At 38.5% G+C, this 22,722-nt stretch overlaps 1 protein-coding gene across 1 annotated transcript in view; it reads left to right on the top strand.

Moving 5' to 3' along the window:
* Positions 1-19,764, top strand: part of ARHGEF10 (Rho guanine nucleotide exchange factor (GEF) 10) — a 106,666-nt gene extending 86,902 nt beyond the window's left edge. The window contains exons 25-28 of the mRNA XM_009333205.1: positions 3,451-3,593; positions 9,721-9,895; positions 16,663-16,785; positions 18,774-19,764. Of these exons, the coding sequence (XP_009331480.1) occupies positions 3,451-3,593; positions 9,721-9,895; positions 16,663-16,785; positions 18,774-19,288 (956 nt within the window). The 3' untranslated portion in view covers positions 19,289-19,764. The remainder of the gene's footprint in view (positions 1-3,450; positions 3,594-9,720; positions 9,896-16,662; positions 16,786-18,773) is intronic.
* Positions 19,765-22,722: the final 2,958 nt, after the last annotated feature.

Here is a 22,722-nt window from a genome sequence, read left to right as displayed (position 1 = left end):
TTCTTGTTTATTTTCTTTTTTCTTAGGAAAAAATCAATTTATTAAATCAGTAACTAACCAAGGATTTATAACACCAAACGAAACCATTCCATATCTTTTGCAAGTGCTGTGCCTAATTTTAAACACATGGATAGTGCCAGCTGTTGGACCTGCTTACATAAGTATATGTTGAATCTGCAGGTGTTTACACAAGTAGAATAGAGATAATACTTCTTTTCACATAGATTTTAGAAGCAATGAACTTTGGATCAGGCAGATAACATGAAATAGCCATCGTTAAACATGAAGTCTGTGCAGGCAGGTATTGAATAGGGTCTGCTGAAATCTGCAGAGAGAGTATTACATTTTCTTAAAACTGTGATTTTGATAGTCTTGAAACAGTTTGTGAACTAGACACAGACTTGCTAAGTAATTTTGGTGATGAGCAATAAAATTCTTGGTCAGCAAAATGAAGTCGTGATCTTGCTTTTAGTCAGCAGCCTGTGGTTAAAGCATTCACACAAGTATGTTGGATTATCAGGCTTAATCCCTTGCCTTGCTTGAGAGGATTTGTACCCATGCTTTCAACTCTCAAGAGATTTCCCTGGCTGCCACAAAGTAAGAGGAGAGAGTTGCACAGTGCTTAATTTCTCCTCCTGGTGCCATTCCACTTTGTATAATTATTAAGCATTCACTGAGGCAGGGAGCAGAACACAGCTGACCCATCGTTTAAATACTGCCCTAACTACCAGACTAGAGTGTCTCCTTCAGCCCTTTTTTTCCCCTCATCTGTCTCAGATGCTGTCTGATCTGGAAGACAGCAATGTTTGCAGGAAGAAATAAAAAAGTACTGGAGAATAGCCATATCACATGGCTAGGGTATCTGGGTAGAGTGATAGCGTTGGATTTTTCCTGGGCCGATATAGCAAGTGGGATTGCAGTTTCTTTACATGAAGTCACGGTAACATGAAAGATATCAGGTCTCTCTCTCACCTTTTTCATATGTCCAATCCCACTGAACTCTTAAAGCGAACTGGATTAAGTGCTGTGCTAACAGCACCAACAGAAAATGGTTTTGTGAGAACTGAGTTTTGATACGCGTATTTGTTGAATCAGATATTCAAAACACTGGTAGTATTCATAACATTGGTAATATTGAACTCACCTTCTTACCTTGCAGTAAGTTGTTTTAGAATTTTTGTTTTGCAATCGACATCCACCTGACACCAGTACTAATTTTCCTTTTCACTCAAAACTATTACAAATGCAACATAATAATTTTAATGAGACTTGATAAAAATTAATAATATGGCTTAATGCTTAGCCATCTGAGGAGTTGCATGGAAGTTGAGGGCATAAAGACCCAGTTTTTAAAAAAAAAATCTTAGATGCTTGAAATGAAATTTAAGCAACATTTAAATCCGAGTCCACAGCTGAGATCCTGAAAATCCCTATTCACCTGTCACTTCCGTATCAGCTATGCTTTATATATAGATCAATGTATAACTTGAACGTATTTAAGAGAGAGAGATGATGAGTTCAGTGAATGGTTTTGTCTGTACATTAATGTGTTGTTCAGTGTGAAAATATAACTACAGAAGGAAAGATAGCTTCTTGCTCAGCATATCTGCTCTTTGCCCAAATTCACAGTCTTTATCCTTCAGAAGAGACAGTAAGAATATACTAGAATTATGCTGGTTTTGTCCCTAAAAAGGAAACACGAGGGTGCTAATTACTGGATGCTGTTATGACTTCTGCAGTCAGCATAACTTACGCAACGGCAGTCAGGATACGCACATGCACGCAGCTCCGCTCTCTGAAGGCTTTGCACTGAACTGCCTACAGTGGGTGAAGCACTCACAGGGTATGGGCAGCCTCCACTTAAGAATTTAATTTGAGGATAATGTGGTTGCTAGCAAATGAAAACTTTTCCAGAAGTTTCTTTATTACTAATGGTACATATGAGTCACAAAGAACACAGAGTGACTTTGACATCGCTGGGAGAGTTTACAGGCTAATAACTGGAAACACTCTTCTTACTTGCAAACTAAAATCATGAAGATTATTTTGACGGCCTGAAACTACATGTCCTTTTTACAAAGATGCTTTCGGAAGAGAGCTACATCCTGAGAATGACTCAGCGAAGGTTGTATCACGCAGATGGCAGAAGCAATGAGAAGTACTCCAGAGCTGAGGCTTCTCATTATTGTTCCTGCTGTTACTGTGAAGCAGGAAATATCGTACCCCTTTACCTAAGCAGATAATAAAAGATGCACTTGTTATCAGGGGAAAAAGAAAAAAAGTTGTACTTACGTACTTGCCTAAAGATGTGTTTACCTTGGTCTCATCAATCAAAATTTAAGTGGTTACTGAGTTGAAACCAGTGTCAGTAAAGTGGACAATTTTTCTGCAGCTTCTGCAGGCAGAAGGCTTTACAGTGAGGAAATGGAGCCTTCCTGACATATTTTATCTCAATGTAAAAACAGATACTTTAACAGATTTTGATATTATTACTAAAGCATAGAAATGCGGTCTTTGAGACTTTATGTTCAATGAGTGCTTACAATAGAAATAAACTAATATAAAAGTATTAAAATTATTATTGACATATTTAGTATGTCAAATTGTATATATATAAAAGACACAGCTACAACTATTTCAAGAAGCTCACGTTGCTAGCTCTTAAATTTGGAGAGACATAATCTGCTAATCCTTGTTTCAAAGAGATGGCAAGTGAGAGTGACCAGAGCGGTAAGTGGTGGCATGCAGTTTTTATCAGAAGGTCTCTGAATAATTGATTGCGCCACATACACATGCATAATGTAATTTGGATCTGCTAAATGTAGTCCACAGAAAACACTGTGGATTATAGTTGGGGGAAAAAACAGGAAAAGTGAAGATATGGCACAAAATTAAGTTTTAATTTCTTTTTAAAAAAAAATTCCTTCGTAAATGAAGCATCTAGTAGCAGGAAGTCCATTCCATCAACGTGCTTTTAGAGAGTCATCTGAGCTCATTAGAACCTACAGTAAAAATCTTGCTGACTGCTTTTCACATGAAAGATTCTGTCCTAGCTGGAAGTTGATTCATCTTGAAATAGGTCTGTTGTGAGCTCCTTCTGAGTTGGAGAAGATTATATCAGCCATGGCTTTCTGACTCTGTTTCCTCTGGAAAGGAAAGCAGTTGTATCAGAACAGCAATGTGGGATTCCTTGTTTATCAATTAATCCAGATAAAATTTGTTCAGTTAACAAATACATGAGTGTTTGGTTTTGGTTTTTCCCCTTAATGTTGTATTACCCTTACAAATTTACTCTGGAAGCTAAAATTAAACATACATAAATCACAGCGTAGCTTGAAGTGGCAACCTGCAGAGATTCGAGCAGTAGGCTTGAGAAATAGTGTTTTCAAAACTTTTAAAATTAAGATTACCATTTTGTTGTGTATAACCTTTCTTCTTTTTTTATTGAAGATGGGACGTGGAACACGGAACCTCAGAAGATAGTTAAACTGGGGGTTCTGCCTGTTAGAAGTCTGCTTGTGATGGAGGAGACCATTTGGGCTGCATGTGGTGGACAAATTTTTATAATCAGCACTGTGACACATTCCATAGAGGTAAACACTTTTAAAAGCATTGCTCACCTGCTATGCTACAGGGTATAAGTGGTGAAATTTTAAACATTAAAATCTGTTTAAGGAGCCGTGAAGCTTTGGATACGCCACAAATCCTTTCACCATTCAGGAAGCTTTTCATGAAAAATAGTTTCAGTTCTGTTAAATCCCACTCCCTGCAGTTTGAAATTCTGCTGTGACGTTCTCTGCTGATGTCTCATTAGACCTAGGTTTGCTTCCATTTTCCCCCAGGTTTCCATAAGGTGCTTGGAACTCATAGAGTATTCGGGGCAAGAGTTTGCTTAAAAATGAGATCTGAGGAAAGGCAGCGAAGAAGTGGGTGCCTATAGGAATTGCCTGTTCATTCCAGAAGAAGGTTTAATTAAGAGACTGCCTCTACATAGTTAGATGTTACTTGCGCCTTGTGATGATTTCATAGTGTATTTCTTCAGATTTTTGCTTCTCAGTGGACTACAAAAAATTACTTTGCGTAAGGACATTTTCCGATGAATAATCATACAAAAGTCAGCTTTTCTGGAAGGAGAGAAGAGTGTTAAGGATTCAAGCTCATATTTGTGACCACATTTCCCAGAAAGTGTTAAGCCCTTTTTCTGTCAAAATTGCAGCCTCCACCAAAAGAATGTCTCAGTGGTCTGAAGTTCAGAGGTGATGAAACATTAGGAATTAAGCCTCTCCTTCAACCTACAATACAGTTACACTGAGTTGCATGATGTTTACAGCCATGAAGTTCTTTCAAACAGGAGTGGTGATGAGCTCACAGCCTCCTTCTGTGTGTGCTTTGTTGCTGTTTTTTTGTTTCATTGATGATCGTGTTGTCTCCCAACAATCGTCTATTTGGTACAATTGATTCTGTGAGTCATTGTCATGGGTTTACAGGGAAATAGCTAACATCCCGATTTCCTCTGTCTTTATCTGTGCTTTCTGGGTGATTTGTTTCGTCCAAGTAGATGCTCGGATCATATATTTTCCTACTTTGGCTTCTCTTTAAGGCTTGTTTTGTTGATAGTTTGAATGGTATGATGAGGGAAAGATTTTGGAAGTGTGATTTGGATAGGTGCTTGAAATGGACTTTTGTTAGCTTCGCTGGGGGGCAGGGTAGCCTCTGGGACACACGGTTACTGTCCTACAGACTTTGATGATGAATATCTCTGATTCTCACCAAGAAATACATAGCAACAGTAAGAGATCACAGCCAGATTGTTCCTGTGTGAGGTTGGTTACATACAGCCAGACCTCTGTAAATACCTTTGGCAATTCTGACCTAGTTCTGTCACAGAGCTCTTCCTAGATCAGGTGGTATGGCTGCAGCTTGAGCTATGCTGTGCTGTTTTGGCACAGGAGAACAAAACCAGAGTTAGACAAGCTTTGAGGATTAAAGAATGTATAAAGCTTACTCTATCAAAATACAGTATAGCATAATGGATTGCAGTATTGAAAACAGAAGTTCAGAGATATAAAATAACAAATATTCTATCAATATCTCTCAGACATAGTAGTTTCATTTTTCAGCTGTTACTACAAGTTTTCCTACAAAAGCATCACAGGAGGTTTCTTTTCATTTCCAGAGTGCTTTGTAAACTAACCTGTCCATTGTATTCAGAGCTCATATTATTATAGATCCACTGACTTTTATAGCTATAATTAAAGTACAGGCAATGATTGCTGCAGCAAACAACACATAAGAAATGGTGCAACTGGAAATGGTGCATATGGGTTGAATAATTTTTTCTCGACACAGATAATGTTATTGAAGAATTTGTTTATTTTTGTATGACTGCCTGAGGGTCATCTTTTTTATTCCACACAAATATCCATACCATAGCATGTAATCTTCCTCATAGAATTGTGAACAAATGATTTTCTGTTGCCTCTTTACTGGTCCTAAGACATATGCAAGTACTGATCTTGTTTTCATCATCTCACCAGACTAAACAGCTCACTAATGTTTTCACTATTGCTGCCTGCTGAGTTACCTGACTTGTTTTGATAACTTCACTTTGGGAAATATAAACCCAGGATCTGCTATGATGTGCATACCATGTTCATTGGCAATATTGTTTCAATATTATACATGAGGCAATTTAGACTTTGTCTATAGGGAATATTTTAACAGTATCAGCAGCTGAATACATCTGAGCTATCTCTTCCTTACTGTGCAGAGCAGAAGCTTTGCTGTGTGAGGGGAAACAGCAGCAAGGAAATGTTTGTTCTCCCTCTGTGCCCTGTCTTGTTGAGAGTTAGCAGTAATGATTTGACTCAAGATTTTTTGCATAATATTCATCTTTGCTCTATCAACAGGAATCCAGGTGTTGCACAAGGCTCAACTGTTATTCTTCCCTCTTTGCTGAACTCCTTTATATCTCCATATAATTCAAATTACAGCTGCTTGTTTGTTCACTGCTTTCTACTATCTTGCATACATATTATATGCTCTGTGTCATATACGTTATCTATAAAGGCACGTGACTAGTTTTTAAGGCCATATCTCTGCAAGCTTATGAGCATATTCAAGACCATTTTGTAAACTTTGTCCTTGTGAGGCACTCCCTGCTTCATAGGTACCTCATATTTAACTGTCTGTGCATTTGCTAAGTGCAAAGTACATTATCCTTGAAAACAATCTCATTCCATGCCTCCTTGCTTTTCTAAGATTCTTATTTAAGGTTTTTTTTTTTAACAACTATTAGTAAATGAGCAGGTTTGGCATCCTATATATTGGGTTTCAATGGTGATCACTTTTTCTGCTTTTTTCCCCTCTGATATGGATAAGACTCTCAATTCACTTATTTTAATGATATGTTAGTGTAATAGAATGTTTTAGGAAATGTCTTTTATTGGCACAGAGCCCCAAACTGGCACAATGCCTCAAGCTCCTTGGCAAGGGACATGTGAGAAACACATCAATTGCTGTTGTATATTAATTACATACTCTGATACTCTTTCAGTGAAGACGACATTTGTCCTTAGTCTCGATCCTAGATCTGACAGTTGTATTGCTGTCGGGCATAGACCTTGATCCCATAGTGGTCGCTGTGCCTGTAGACCCTTATGCTCTGTAAAGGCAGTATGCGTTTGTTTAAAAACAACAAAAAATGCCAGAGTATTTAACGGAATAAAGTCACCAATTTAATGGCATTCCATCCTGGTTTGTTTTGTCTTGTTTTTAAAACTTGGCTAACTATACACCAGTTATTCTGAAATGTTCAGCTGAGTAAACAAAACAAATGAAAATCCCTATACATGAGTGTATGTTGCCTGAGTACTGTAACTTCTTTAAAGTAGTAAAAGTCATTTGTTTTACTTCGTGGACAATGATGCCCATTATGCATCTCTCATGAAGCTTGAGAAATCGTGGTTCAGTTCTTGGCACAGCTGTTTGGTCCGAGCAAGCACCCCCTCAAAAGAAAGACTCCAGCTATGCCCTGCGCTGCTGAAACAATAGTGAGCTATGTTGGGCTGGGCAGGCGGGCTGCGGCATCCAGAATGTCTTCTGCAGCTCTCCTGTTGCTATAGAGTTTGAATGAGAGAGCCTGAGGGGAAAAAACCTGGGCTCTGAATAGAGAGGAATGTAGGTATGAAAACTAAAGAGAAAAGTAAAATGTCATTCAAGTTTTTTGGTAACAAAGGGAATAAGACATTTTTGTCCCTTTGTATCTGTATTTCTTGTTATGAGAAGAAAAAAAATAATTGAAGAAAAAAGCCAGCTATTGGTTTTCAGATAGGCGTGTAATTGAAACAGATGTCAAAGCTATCCTCTATACAAAACCGCACGCATTTGTAAAAGAATGTACAGGTTTAGGGTATGTTCCTGCTCCATGTTAGAAGACCCTTTGAATGAAAAGAATAGTTCTTTTTACATGCTTCTTGTGGTGTTGACTGTATTACCGTTTACTTTAAATGTGTCTACGTGTTCAGCAGACAGCTGTAGGAAAGGCAGGACAGACTAAGTGGGAGTATAATGAGTTGGCTGGTAAAAATGGAATGTGACAAAAATGCATGTGCAAGTTGTTTACAGTGGCACCAACAGAATCGTCAGCTGCGGTCAGACCACTCCACAGAAAATTCATTTCTTACGATCTGCTTCATTTTTCTTCTAATTTCAAACAGTGCAAGTTGCCGGTCAGGTTCACTTCAGCAGCCTTGGATCTGTCCCTGAGAAGTTTTGAAAGTCAGTTGGTCATCAGTGTAGGGATGTATGAGTCTGTAACAGAAGTTATTCTTTTAAAATCCTTTTTGCAACGAAGCATGCATGATGGGAATATCACGAAATTTAGTCGTAAGAGCTGTTTCAGGCTTTGAAAGATGTTGTTCATGGATTAATTCTTCTGTTGAATAGATCATATGATTTTCAAATTGTGTATATCATTTGGTAAAGAATGAATGGAGGTTACTTGAGGAAATACAATATAAATGAATATAAATGTGCCTGCCAGAGATGCTTACCTTTCATTCTGCAGTGTTGTTATTCGAAGAGTCAAAAGGTAATACAGTAACCCTCAAAAACTGAACCACTGCCTAATAGCTGAAGAGAAACTTCTCTGTTCATCTACTAAAAACTGAACATTTGAAGAATACTGTTAACAAATGAAAAGAAAAAAAAAAAAAGATTCCCCTTATTTTTACAGCCAATTTCTCAGTGGAAAGTACTAATTTATGGAGTAATAAAGTATGAAAAGAAAATTAAGTGCCTACTAAGTATAATATCAAAAGTTAAACTTTGTGAAAGCTTAAACTTCTGGTTTTTATCTCTGATCTTAGCTTGTTTGTTGAATTTAGATGGAGAATTTGAACAATATGTCTATAACCCTAATATATTCAAAACATAACTGTTTTAGGCTGAGAGCTTATCCTGAGAAACATGTAATTTAGATTTTGATGCAAAATGACCAAAATGTAACTCGTAATTGTAATGTATGGAAAATTTAAGTGTACGTTTACAGGGAGGAAGGGAGTACTTCTGCATTTTATCTGCAAATATAATTAAGAGTATATAATATGTAGTGTGAACATTAGAGCAGATATTTACTTCCATATACCTCAGAGAGACATTTGTATCCAAGGAACAGTTTGTCATTTATTTAGCCAAGGAAGTTTTATGTTTATCAAAACAACTCTCTGTATTTGATAATAGCTGCCACAACATTAAAAGGCTGTGGTTAACTTCAGAGACAGTGTACTTACAAGACAAAACTGGAAAAAAAAAAATCCCTACTTTTTGTTAATGATTAAAGAACTTTGCTACAGCTTTATCTTGCATGTTAACAGGGGCATGTAGAGAGGTTTCAGCCCTCCTGGAGCCATGCAGAAGTTGTAACTATGAAGGCACTAGATCAAGGAAAAAGGTCTATCCCCAAAGTCTTGTATTACTTATCTTCAGAAGGAGGATTTTGGCCTTTCTAATGAGAAGCATCAATATTTTGAAGGACAGGAAAACAAAATAGCTAATACTTGTGAAGTTCAGAAGTGTCTATGAGTCGAAAAGCAAGCCACAGTGTTAAGGCTCACATTGTTATGTACGTAGTTGAGCAAATAATTGTGTATTTATATTCATAAACACTCCACTTTCTAAAGATTACTTTTTCCTTGATTCTATTATCCTTGTTCTGAAAAGACCCCCTAACAGAACAGAAGAAAAATATTTTTTGTTTTTTGAAGAGGAGTTCTGCTGTAGATAAAAGTAACGTTAGAAAAAAATCTGCCCACTCCCAGGAACCTCATCTGTGGTAGTTTTCCCAAAGGAGTATCACTAAAGAAATACAAAATCCTTTTAAGTCTGAGCTGTTACAGGCTTGCCAGCCCCTACCATGCAATATTTTAAATAAATACAGTGTCTAAGTTACTATGAAGTTACTCTGTCGTTAGGTAGAACTTTGGCTCAAGAGCTGAGAATCCTTCCATACTAATGGTGATGTATTTTCAAAAAAAAGTAACGGGAAAATTAGCACATCATATGCAGCAGTCAGAACATATCCTGAGCAAAGCAGAGGAAGCTAGCTTTGTCCTTGACGTGGAGGACAAAAATACAGTGCCTACACTGAAGAGCTGATACGGAAGGTTGAATGATGTTGTTCAGTTGCATCTCCCCACAGAGTCCTTGTTTTTCTTACAGAGCCATTTTGAAGCCCATCAAGAGGAAGGGATGGTAATCTCTCACATGGCTGTTGCTGGAGTGGGGATCTGGATTGCCTTCACATCTGGATCTACGCTTCGCCTGTTCCACACTGAGACACTGAAACACCTCCAGGATATTAATATTGCCACACCTGTTCACAATATGTTGCCAGGTAGCTGAATCACACTGTGCGATAACATTTTTGTTTTGTCTTTATCACTGTCGTTCTCCAGAGTGTTGTAGATTAGGCCAGAATCAGAAGGTCCGTCTCGGACTTTGAGTCTGATAACTGTCTCGTGACTATTTGCTTTAGTAAATCAGTCTGTCACCTGCCCAGAAGAACAATGTGTGCAGCGAACTGGTTGAGTAGCAGCTCTCCTCCTCAGAGGTTATAAATGTAATTATATAGATAAGCAGGTGGATTCTTCTGTTCAGTCTTTTTTTTTTTTTTTTTGGTGACTGTGAAGCAGTAGCACAATGCAGTCTGCCATGGAAATGTGTTTGCTTTGCAGAGTTTAGCATTTGCTTCTGGAACTTAGTATCAAAGTACACGATGGAGTCAATTTGCCTAGGATCCAGACCAAAAAACCACTGGCTTAATTTTAGTTACATCAGTAGTCCCAGTGAACTCAGCTGAACCACTTACACGCTGCCATTTCAGAGTGTGCTCAGTGTTTTGCTGATTGGCGCTTTAATTTGTTGAATTAAAAGGTTCGTCTTATAAGTAAAGATGGAACCTGTGGTTGTTAGGATAAAGTTTAACAGATCTTGAAGTGTTTTAAGACAGAAGCTGTTCAATCTTCCCCAAATCATCAGTGTCACAGACAGTTGAACTGGCCTGTATCAGTTTTGCAAGTGAGTGGCTAGGACCTCAGCTTCAGCAAGCACATCAGGTGGGAGCTGTGGCAGTGCTAGGAGAAGAGACAGACAGAAAAGCGTTACTGGCATGGCTGAGCACGAGGTGTCCATGAGAAGACAACCGTTCTTTCTGTCTCCCCCTGTTTATAGACTGCAATACACCCAGCTTCTGCGGTTTTTATGGGCAGTGTGTGCGCCAGCTTTATTGCTTTGTTTCTAGCAGAAGCCAGTTCTTCCTGCACTGAGATTATATTTATATTCTTACAAGAGTTAGGTATAAATCTTCCATCAAAAACGTTTCACTTCTTCGGTCCCTGTCTTCTTATCATGTTTTCTTTCAGATGACATTAGCTTTGCAATAAAGCTCTATTTTAAATTGTGTCCATTTATATCATGTTCTAGACAGGGTGTTTTTTACATGTGGTGTTTGCTGTTCAGCGTAGCTCCAACACTGAACAGCAGCAAATTGCCTGCCTTTAAATAGGTCATTTGGTTGAATTCATCACAATTATGCAAAGAAATCAAGATCAGTCATAAAAAGATTAACTTTTAATATGCTCTGCTGTTTATAGCAGGGGGAAAAAAGGGAAGTAGGGCCTCCCTTATATGTATTTTCTGCATATAAAAAGCTTCAAAAATTTAGCTTTCGTGTTCATTGCCATGGTAATAAAACTGCTGATGTAACATACCATTTTTTTTATAAAAGAGTTTTAGCTAATTATATCTCCTCAGTGTCATTCTTACCCATTTTAGTTCCTTTTTTTTCTCTCTCCTTGGTGTCTTCACAAAAAGCACGCCAGTGAATGGAAATGGAAATTTATTTCAGGATTAGAACATTATTACAGCAAATGTTCCAAGGGAGAATCTATTCTAAAAATGAAATTAATTTCAGTTATTTAGCAGCAGCTCTTGGGCCTGTTTATATGATCCCAATAATGCTGCAACAACAAAGGCTAAAAGACAGAGGAGTAGGAGGTTTACATAATAAAGCAGCAGTAAGGACCTTTTGGAACTAAAAGCAGCCAAAGAATAAATTCAAGCTCTGTGTAGTACATACTGAGATTAAAAAAGAACAAAACAAAATGAAACAGAAAAGGAGTGAAATAGCTGCATATTTACAAAATATGTATTTCCCTTTACTGAGGATTTTTAGGACTTCTAGTTTTAAAGGAAACAGCCCTGTTAGTTTTCTGAAATCCAACAGGAGTTCCTTAATATGCAAAAGTAACAGATAAGTAAAAATTCAACTTGTATTGAAATGAAAGATAAGAAATTAGTGTAAAAATATTTCTAAGAGTCTTGAGAGATTAAAAAGGCAAGATCTCAATATAGCTTCAAAGAAGCTGGATTTCTTTTTCCAAGATTTTAGTAGGAACAACAATATGTAACATTGGCCCGATAGGCTACCTGGAGATGTCATCTGTGTCTTCGTTTAAAGCAATGTAAATGAGAGGAACGTCACTCCATGCCATTAATGAAATTATTTTGTTGTTATACAGTAGAAGTGAAAGAAAAATTTACTGTCACTGTCAGGAATGGTAACCGTGAGTTACAGTGCTGTATTTGAAGGATAGCTGTAGTAACTGATTAAGATAGAGGAGTAGGGGGTTCTCATAACCTTAGTAACCAGTTCTCGTAGCATTAGATTTTCCCAATTTTGTTCTTAGGAGAAGATGGCTTTAACACTGCCTACTTAAACACTGCCTACTCTCCTTGTTGTAAAGGATGTGCCTCCTTTGCTTTGAGGAAGACAACCCTGCAGCACAGTGGGCTGGACAGGATCACAGAGGAATGAAGTGTAAGCAAAATGGCACAGGAGGCGATTGTCCTTACGATTTGGCAAAGTTCAGTAACGTGAAAAAGCAGACTGTGTATGGCAGAATCTTCTACCTGATGGATGTAACTTTTTAAATCTGTGGCAGTCTACTTACGAAGAATGGAGCTGGGGGGGCTCTTGCTTTCTGGAGTTATGGGAAGTTTGTGTGTGGGAATGCAGGACTGGAAATTAAACTAGGGTCACGGAGGCAACCGTGGGATAGACATTTAGTCCAGAGTGGTCCACAGTACCTTTGTTTCATATATCATCAAAAATACTTCCTAATAATGTATAACAAGCTTGTGTTCTATAACAAAACGCCGAAAAAGCACAAATGCCATATGAGAAAGGAAGAGAATGGTTGAGAGGAAGAGCATCATCATTGCTATAGGTCCTGGTAACTATTTATTTCATTGTCTAGTAAACCACAGTACAGCTGGATTGCTTTTAAGTGGCCCAACCACAGCTCTGTTAGCTCAACAGAGGGCATACTGAGCAGCAGAAAAAATATCTATTAACATTTGGAGACAAATATACACACTTCACTAGTTCAATGTACTTAATTTGTGGAGCAAGTTTATGCTTAGTGTTTGTGATCTGTAGTCGAAATCTCAGCAAAAGCAGCTTTTCACCAGCCTTTATCACAGCTCACACACAAAAAAAATACTGTACATGAGTGGACAATCCACTTGTTTTTTCATAGTCACATTGAATATTTCATTATTCAAGAACATCCTTAAACATGTTTTTCCTTTCAGCTGTAAAAGAGTTTGTCCTTTTAAAGAGGTTTTTGTGACCTTGATACATGTAATTTCATTGCTCATGTGGACGATGACAGGTTACCTGTTTAACAAAGAGGTGATTTCTGCTTAAGTTGCTGTATTCTGTTTATATCCATATATCCTCTAATGGCATGTGTGTTTCCTGGAAACAGATGAGAAAAGCAAAGTAAAAAAATGGATCATTTCCTCTCTGCGGAAAACAAACTATACTTTGAGGCTTACGACTTTCTTTTGTCGCCACCCCACCAGGTTCCAGACCATAAAATGCAGTTGTTTTATGATTTTACTGCTGGGAAACAATAAAAAGATTGGGGAAAATTTTAGGTCAGCCCAATAGATCCGTACAGTGGGCTTATTTTTATATAGTAAGAGCAGCATGGCTGTGTAAGAGGATATGCACCAGTATGCCCTTGCACCTACCCAGGGTTGACTTCAGAAGATCTATGTGGGAACACCTGAGGATTTACCTGGGTCTGGTGGTTGTTGTAACTGAGACCTGAGAAAGGGGAACATAGAGCAGAACATAGGCAATAAAACCATTTGTCCATGCATAAGCTTAATTGCTGGCTTCAGTTCTTCGTGAAGTCAAGATCTTGGTCAGGTTATTTTACAGGTTTTAACAGTTCTGTCATTGCATTGGGACAGTGTGATCTAAAAGTTGTCATTTAAAAAGATAAGAGCATTTGATTGGTTTTGGCATTTATGTTTATCATTTTCACTTCTTGTTAATTTCTGTGCTTACTGCATAACACGTTCTGGAGAATTGGTTTTATCTTTTTTTTCTCTGAATTTGAAATATATCAAAATAAAAAGTCAAAATAACAAAAGTATGATTTCAAACCTTGGCTAGCAGATAAATTAATATTTTAAGTTAATAACTGAATAGTTTTTTTACTTTATATATCATTTTTGAGTTGTTATGTGCTATTTCAAAGTATATTTTCAGATGCAGATGTTTCCTGCTTTTCCAAGATTTCAAAGCAAGCGGTTTTCCTTTTGACCTCACTATATATGGATGGTTCATGCTTAAGGTTGTGCTTAGTGTTTAAGATTCTAAGTTACTGGCTGATAATTTGCTGTTTTCACCTATGGAAATAGTAATGCATATTACCAGTTTTCACTGGTAAAAATTACCGGTTAGAAGCTGCTTCAAGGTTGGAGTATGAAATCATGCATAATAGTTTACATTTTAAATGCTTAGAAAGGCATTAAAGATCTATTGTTTAAAAATGTGAGCATCTTGCTTCTGCAAGGGGTTTGAGAGGCAAAAAGTACAATTGGAGTTTTTGATAATTTTAAAAGTTGTACTTATGTATTTATGTTTGTACTTTGCAAAATGAGCTTTAAGTGAAATGGAGTGAGGTTAAGCTAAGCGGCAGTTAGTTACCTTGCACTTGCTGTGGCACCGGTTGTGGGAGGGGACTCGCATGTCATACATAACTTGAGCAAGCCTGAGCTCTAAATCACAGAATTCAAATACTGATTTTCGAAAACTCCAATACACAGAGGTGTTCGGGCATCACTGTTTGAACTTCTTTTGTGCTGAAGGAGCACCTTTGTGTGCTTTGTTTTGGAAACTAAATTAATCCCACTAATATCTCAAAAAAACCAAACCAAAACAAAAAAACCGACACGAAAAATCCCCCCCACCAAAACCAAACCAACCAAACAAAAAACTCCATCAAAAAAGCAAACTCCAAGCTTCAAAAGGTTTGTAATTTATCAATAGGCATAGACCATCCATGCTTATCTAGCTGAAAAGGGATGATGCAGTCGTACCAGCATAAACACCTACAGTTTATGGAAAACAACATCGGTGTCTCTGAAGGTCTGCATGAGTAGATTGTCAACTTACTCGTTCTTGTTACACCTGCCGAGGGTGACCTAATCATCGTGCCTTTAGGGTATTTTAGAATGTGGTTTGGGGTAGACAGAACTGGGATTCCAGATCTGGCCCTGCAGCCTACGTGTGCCTTTTACAACACACCATTGCTGGGTTAATACTTTGGTTTTTTAAAGTTCTGTGGGGAAAGACTTGAACTGTGGTCTACCTCCTGCTTTCCAGTTGAGTGCTTTGGGCTACAGTCAAGCTGCTCCTTCCCTGCTTTCCCAGTGGGTCTGTGATTCATACATCCTTGGATATAAATTGGCTCAGCTTCAAGGGACGAGATGGAAAATGCATTCATTTGTGATACACCATAATTAAGGTCCTTTTCCAAAGTGTGGAACATGCAGGTTCATCCAAGTTATACCAGACGAGGAATCCAAATTCCCTACTTACTGATGAAGTGATTAACAACTTGAGAGCTATGATGAAGATGGGAATGACTGCTGTCTTGCATGTAAGGTTATTCATAAATCCAAGAACATGTAGGTTTTGAACCTGGGAGATTCCAGCAGTTTAAATGCTCCTCCACATAAACTTGGGCCAATGGCAGAAGTTTGGGCAGGCAGTAGTTTCCATTTCTGAAACTTGGCAAGGCCATTTTGAAAATCCATCTAAACTGAATCAAACTTATTTAGTAAGCATTGCAAGCAAAAACTACTTTGTTTTCATTAGAAAAATAGCAGTCCCATAAATAATGTATTGTAGAAAATCATAGAATCATAGAATAATTTTGATTGGAAGTTACTCTGGGGTCATCTTGTCCATCCTTCCTGAAGCAGGCCTGATCAGACCTGGTTGTTCAAGGACTTGTCCAACCAAATTTTTAATATCTTTGGATAGGGTAGACATTCCACAAACCCTCTGAGCAACCCGTTGCAGTGTTTGACCACCCTTATGATGAAGCAGCTTTTCCCTACTTACAATCCAAATTTCCCACGTTCCAGATTTGATCTGTTGTGTCTTACCCTATCACTGTGCACATCTGAATAGAGTCTGACTCTGTCTTCTGTGCACCGTCCCGTCAGACAGGAGCAGACAGCACTTCTAACCTCTCTTTGTACACTGTGTGCTCCAGTCTCCTGATCATCTTGGTCGCCTTCCATTGGACTTGTTCCAATATGCCAATGCCATTCTTGTACGGGGGGACCCAGACTCCAACAGGGGGACACAGCACTTCTGATACAGTTTCACAGAATAAAAACTAGGAGAAAAAAGTAGTCATGAACAGGTTTGAGTCTTGAGTACAGTGTGTTATGGCAAAATATTATTGAGTATTGTGAAATGAAACGCCTTTCAATTTTGTTATTGGGAATGTACAAACATAGTCTATTCGTAAAAGTGTATTTGTCAAGATAATCTATGTCTACTTTTAGATACTGTGGTTTAGAGATTTAGGACAGAATGTTTCAGAAGTTTAATAGTATTTAAATTGTCATGTATGTAAAGTTTAATACCACAATCCAGCAAAATACTTGCCTTTGCAATGAGTGCTTTGCTGAATGAGATGGTACAGCTGATTGTGTTTGCCTGAAGTTACTTTGATCTAGGCAGAAGTCATCACTCTTAAGTAACAGAGTACTTCCTAAACTTCACAGGGCAGCAGCGTGTTTCTGTGACCAGCCTCCTGGTGTGCCATGGTTTATTGCTGGTTGGAACAAACCTGGGTATAATAGTAGCATTGCCAGTGCCACGCTTGCAGGGGATTCCCAAAGTAACTGGTGAGTGAAATTTCTCAAACGGATAGAGTACAATGGTTTTACACTGAAGATTTCACTTCTGTCAGTAGTTTGAGTGAATCGGCCAAATTATATGTATTGTTTATATATGTATCAGAGCTTTGTGATGAAATTATATTTGTTCTTCCTGAGCTTTACAGTATATCCAGATACTTGTCTAGTTTTGTCTCAGTTGTTGGAGCCAGGACAACTGTTTTTCTTCAGGGCATAAGAATAGGATAGGCATTAATCCTGTCAGAGCACGGTCAAATATATGGGGATGAGAAGAGAATGCAAACAATCTTTCTTCCAGATTTGGGGTAAATAGATGGATTAGGTTTAGAGACATAGGTACTGAAAATTTAGTATGTTGTCTGACTGGTTATTCAGTAAATTGGTTTTGTTCCCTTTCTCCCCAAAACAGGAGACTTGGAATATATGAGAGTATATATTTCATTCTTTTGACAATGATCAAGATTTTTGCATTTTGGAGAGATTTATTTATTGAGTTACTTTCATATTACCCCATTTGAAATACTAATGCATGAATGCTGCTGTATCACTTTGCAAATATTTAAGCTACTAGCAGAAGCAAGATTTTAAAAGTGTGTTTAATAGGGGCTTTGCCATGCTACGTTTTGGGTTCAGAATTCTGCTTGAGCTTCTGTGCTGCGGAGGGAAGCTGGCAGATTTTATGAGGCAAGCTGTTTGCAACTTCCTTCAGGGGGGAAAAAAAGCTTATGTAACTTCGCAAAATGAAAACAAAATCCTCTGTATTCAGCAAAATACGCAGCAATAATCCAGTATGACACAGGATAAATGCTTCTTAAAAAATATGGAACCTATGTTAGGTGAAAATAAACGCAATACAAGAAAATGCATAGTTGCAGAATCAAAAAATCTCTCATTCTATTCTTCCATTTTCTATTTTGATTATTGTGGTTTATGTAGTCTGTATATTCTTGCATTTATTTTGGGTCAAGATTTGTCAGATTTCACAGATCTAGCAACACTACATTTAGAGATCTATTTTTATAGTCTTTGATACCATATTTGGAATTTGAGCTGAAAAATTGTGACTTTTTCCAGTTGTGCTTCCAATAGTGATAATTCATCTTCATATCACTGCACTTTATGTAAAAGCAGAATATGTTCTATCATAACCTGGAATGCATTAGGGAGTTAGGGATGGACAGAGCGATTTGTAGGCTTGTGTGTTTTTCCCCTTGATAGCCTAGCTCTTTTCCATATTGTAGCTGATTTTGTAGAATGCTACTTTTTTTTTTTCCTTCATTTTTGCTGTAAAAGCCACATATATTGATATGGTTATAGCTTCTGAATTTGGCCATCTGCAATTTGTTTTTCATACATTCTAATGATTTGCATAGTGTAAATCTTCCTTGTACCACCAACATCCCACTGTTTTAAATACTTCTAGAAAAAAAAAAATAATTGTTCAGTCATTTCCTTATGAATCTGCCGTGGTAACTAGACACCCATTCAGAAGGATGAGTTTTAGTTCCTGCTGTATAGTGTGGAGGGGTCTGTTACAGTGAAACAGATGTTCTTATGCTATTCTGCAGAGGTACAGAGGTGCAATAGGATTAATTGAAAACCGCATATTTTGTTTGTGGATTACTGGAGAAAACTCACAGCATTACATTTGTGTCGATGCCAACAAAAAGAAGTTAGCAGCATTTCTGTGCTCATGCTGTTGTGAGAACAGAGCACAAAAGTAAGTAAACTAAAATCCGTAATGCCATGTTTCAGCTGATTTAGTAGTACAGTCCTAAAACACTTGTGGTACAATAGATTTTTTTTTGTACATTTTTTCTGTAAACTGTGTACACACAAGGCGAAAGACAGACTGGATGCATATAATAGGGTTTTAAGAGTTATGCATTTCTGAGCAGATTTCATGAACTAATTATGGTGGAACACTGTGGTAAAATAAATAATGTTCTTTAATTGTTTTTTTCTTTTGGCTCCAGGAAGAGGAATGGTGTCGTATCATGCACACAATGGCCCAGTCAAGTTTCTTGTAATGGCTACATCTATAAACAAGAAGAACAGAAACAAATTGAGGAACAGCCTGCCTCCTGGCTCAGAACCTAAAGACGATGACCAAAAGGATGTTCTGCACATCGAAAGACCAGGCTCTTCCCTTAGTAACACCCACGACACTGCAATTTGGCTGGGGGGTTCAGTAGGATCCATTGCGCAAAAAAGTGACTTGTCATCATCTTCTGGATCCCTTACTTTGTCTCACGGATCAAGTTCCCTAGAACATAGGCCAGAGGACAGTAACATTTATGAGCTTTTGAAGGATCAAAATATCTCATTTAAAAGTAAAAGACAGAGATCCAAGAAAATGAAAGCAAGTTCAGTATTAGTCATTTCTGGCGGCCAAGGACACAGAAGAGTGAACAAGAAGACCAAGCAGCAGCGACAAGATGAACTAGTGTCTTCAGTGATGGTCTGGCAAATCCCACTATTAAATATCTAACTGAACTAAATCGAAGATACTTTCTGCTATTAAAAAAAGTCTGATATCCTTTCACAGCAAATGCCAGCTTAGGACCCAAATGGATAGACTTTATACACCCGGGAGCAGTTTCAGTAGGCTTTGATTACAGGATTAAGGGTTGCAAGACAGTCTTCACATACTTAGAACATTCTGTAGCGTTAGGGTATTGGAAAACGTTTAGCCGTTGATGCTGTCCTTGATACTTAGAACAAAAAGGATCTGTTAGACACTTTCAAATGGTTTTAGAATCTCTGCCTTATTTATATTCACATTGATAAATATCATAATTATGGTCTATAGCACTTAGGGAAGGCAAGGAACACATGCCATGTCTCATGGTGGTTTTTGCTTATGTAAATCAGCTGTTGTTTCTTTTTCCAAAGTGACATATTGCATGGACTGTAGATTTTAACAAATTAGCAAATATTTTTAAACAATAAATAGTCTAATGCAAGCTAATATTAATTTGGTAAATACTATAATAGTTTGTAACATCATTCCACAAGCCAGAGTTTGGCCTGGACAGAAGCAGTTATATTAATTGATTGGTATTTGTTTATTTCAACATAGAAAATAGATTTTTTTATTATTATTATTTCTAATGCCCAGTATTATTAAAATTTCGCAGTACAAAAAAAATGCATTAATTTTCTTGGTAGGTGCAATGTGTCTGTGACTCGCCTTCGTTATACAGAGAAAGTTCTAAGGATGCTATGGCTTAGGGCAAATTGAAAATACAGATGCAGGACAGCTGTGCATTGTAGCGCTGCCAACGCATTCTCCCCCGGCAACTCAGTATCAAAGCTAGACATGGACTATGCCGTTTCTAAGGAGGCGTGCACATCCAGTAAATTAATAATGAAATTATTAATTAAATCATTAATTGGGGAGAGATATACTAATATTGGAATATCTGTAGGAAGTGCAGGTGGGTATAGGTCCCACATCAATTGATTTGTGCTGTGTCCTCAGGCAAACACCTATCAAGTAACATCACAGCGCAACAGCAACAGCAGAGATACAGTCATACCTGAGCGGCGGTCACCTCTTTTCACCCACGAGTTTCAGCAAAGCATGGTCTTGTAAATGGATATTGTGAAAATAGCGTGTACAGCTTCATTCACTCAGGCAAGCGGTTGCTTTGGTAGTGTTAGAGGGCTGAATTCTAAATAGAGACCTCATCGTTTCTTAATGAATCGATATATTTCCAAAGGAAACTTTGAATTTGGGATTCCTACTGAAATTGCTTTTTGCGCTAGTCTCTGCAGATGAGAAATATAAGACAAAGCCTTCAGCTCAGAAAGACATTGCCAAAAATGGTGATGACACATCCTTTAGTCAAAATATGTTTAATACAGATAACATGTTGAATGGAGTCACTGGGAACATCCTTTTCCCTCGTCAGTAGACTGAAAGATACAGAGAAATGAGGACGGTTAAGTTTCAGTTGAATATGTGAAGAAGTCTAATACTGTCCATCAGTTCAGTAAAATGCAAATTAAATATATCCGAAGCAGAACATTTGTCAGATGTATGCATTGACTAGAATCAAGTGAAAGTTTTGGCTACTTTGGTACCATTGTTATCCCAGTAAGGGGGTGGTTTGCCCTGAAATTTTTTCTGCTACTTCTGATACAAACTCCTTGATTCCACCATGTTTTGTTTCAGTCTGCCTAGTTTAAATCAACACCAACCATAATTACAGTGTTTCCCAGCACATGACATTTCAAGGTAAACAGTACTAGAGACTGAATTATTTTGTTCGATATAAGATAAGGGGTTTTTGGGTTTTTTTTTTTTTCAAAATAGCAGTAGTTTGGTTTTTTTTTTTTAATGTTGCTGAAATTTATTTTCTTTATTTTGCAGCAAATTTGTGTATCTCTTAAATTTTCAGTCTGTCTGCTCTAAAAAGCAAGCCTCTATCAAGGTGACCCCAAAGTCAGTGGGTGGGCTGACAGAGCACCGGAGTAATGTCAGGTCTTCCCTGCCATCAAGTGTGCGGGACAGAGGGAATGCCAATGCAGTCAGCCTTTGCCTGCTAGGTTGCACCAAAATAGGCATTTCAAAAATCAGATACGCACCCCGATTTCTTTTCAGAGGTTTTGCCCACATCCAACATCTTGATCAGAACAGGATTCTTGAGCTATAATAGCACAGACTTCCCTGAGTCACGAAGGACACTTGTTACAGATGGGATTGTAGGCTTAGGGTCTTCATTACTGTTTTGTGCCTTTATTCTGTCTCTTTCGCTGTGTATCTCACAACTTTAGTTGGGTGTTGTCAGTGTTGGCATGGGCTTAGTGTTGGCATGAGTCCTGGTGCAAAAAAAAGATAAAAAAGCAGAGTGCCTCTAAGCCAGGCAGCTGGCAACGCTTTCCCAAACTTTTCCTCTTCTCCCTGGCTACTGCCTGGGCTTGCCTGGCCTGAGGGATCAAGGTCAGTTGCATTTTCTACACTCTCCCATAGTTATGGCCCTGGGAGCTGCTCTTTGCCCACTGTGTGGAAGTACTACATTGTACAGTTTAATGTATGTATATTGAAAAACATGTTAAAAGATTAGTCTGTGTATAAAGCATATGTAATCTAGTATCCCTTTGCTACGCTGCCGTAAAAAGACCACAGGTTTTATTCTGCATGCTCCTTGGGCGTGGCATTCCACACCTGTGCCTTCGGGACTGGAGGATCATGTCCACTCTCTCGTGTGGTGGGTTGACCCTGGCTGGACGCCAGGTGCCCACCAAGCTGCTCTATCGCTCCCCCTCCTCAGCCGGACAGGGGAGAGAAAATGTAACAAAAGGCTCGTGGGTCGAGATAAGGACAGGGAGATCACTCACCAATTACCATCATGGGCAAAACAGACTCAACCTGGGGAAATTAATTTAATTTATTACCAATCAAATCAGAGTAGGGTAATGAGAAATAAAACTGAATCTTAAAAACACCTTCCCCCCACTCCTCCCTTCTTCCTGGGCTCAACTTCACTCCGATTTTCTCTACCTTCTCCCACCTAGTGGCACAGGGAGATGGGAAATGGGGGTTGCAGTCAGTTCATCGCACATCTCTGCTGCTCCTTCCTCCTCAGGGGGAGGACTCCTCACTCTCTCCCTGCTCCAGCGTAGGGTCCCTCCCAGGGGAGACAGTCTTCCATGAACTTCTCCAGCGTGAGTCCTTCCCATAGGCTGCAGTTCTTCACGAACTGCTCCAGCGTGGGTCCCTTCCACAGGGTGCAGTCCTTCAGGAGCAGTCTGCTCCAGTGTGGGTCCCCCACGGGGTCAGAAGTCCTGCCAGCAAATCTGTTCCAGCGTGGGCTCCTCTCTCCATGGGCTGCGGGTCCTGCCAGGAGCCTGCTACAGCGTGGGCTGTCCACAGAGTCACAGCCTCCTTTGGGCACATCCACCTGCTCTGGCATGGGG

This window comes from Pygoscelis adeliae, unplaced genomic scaffold (genome assembly GCF_000699105.1).
Source record: "Pygoscelis adeliae isolate BGI_AS28 unplaced genomic scaffold, ASM69910v1 Scaffold57, whole genome shotgun sequence".
Lineage (NCBI taxonomy): Eukaryota > Metazoa > Chordata > Aves > Sphenisciformes > Spheniscidae > Pygoscelis > Pygoscelis adeliae.
This window is presented reverse-complemented; position numbering and strand designations above follow the sequence as displayed.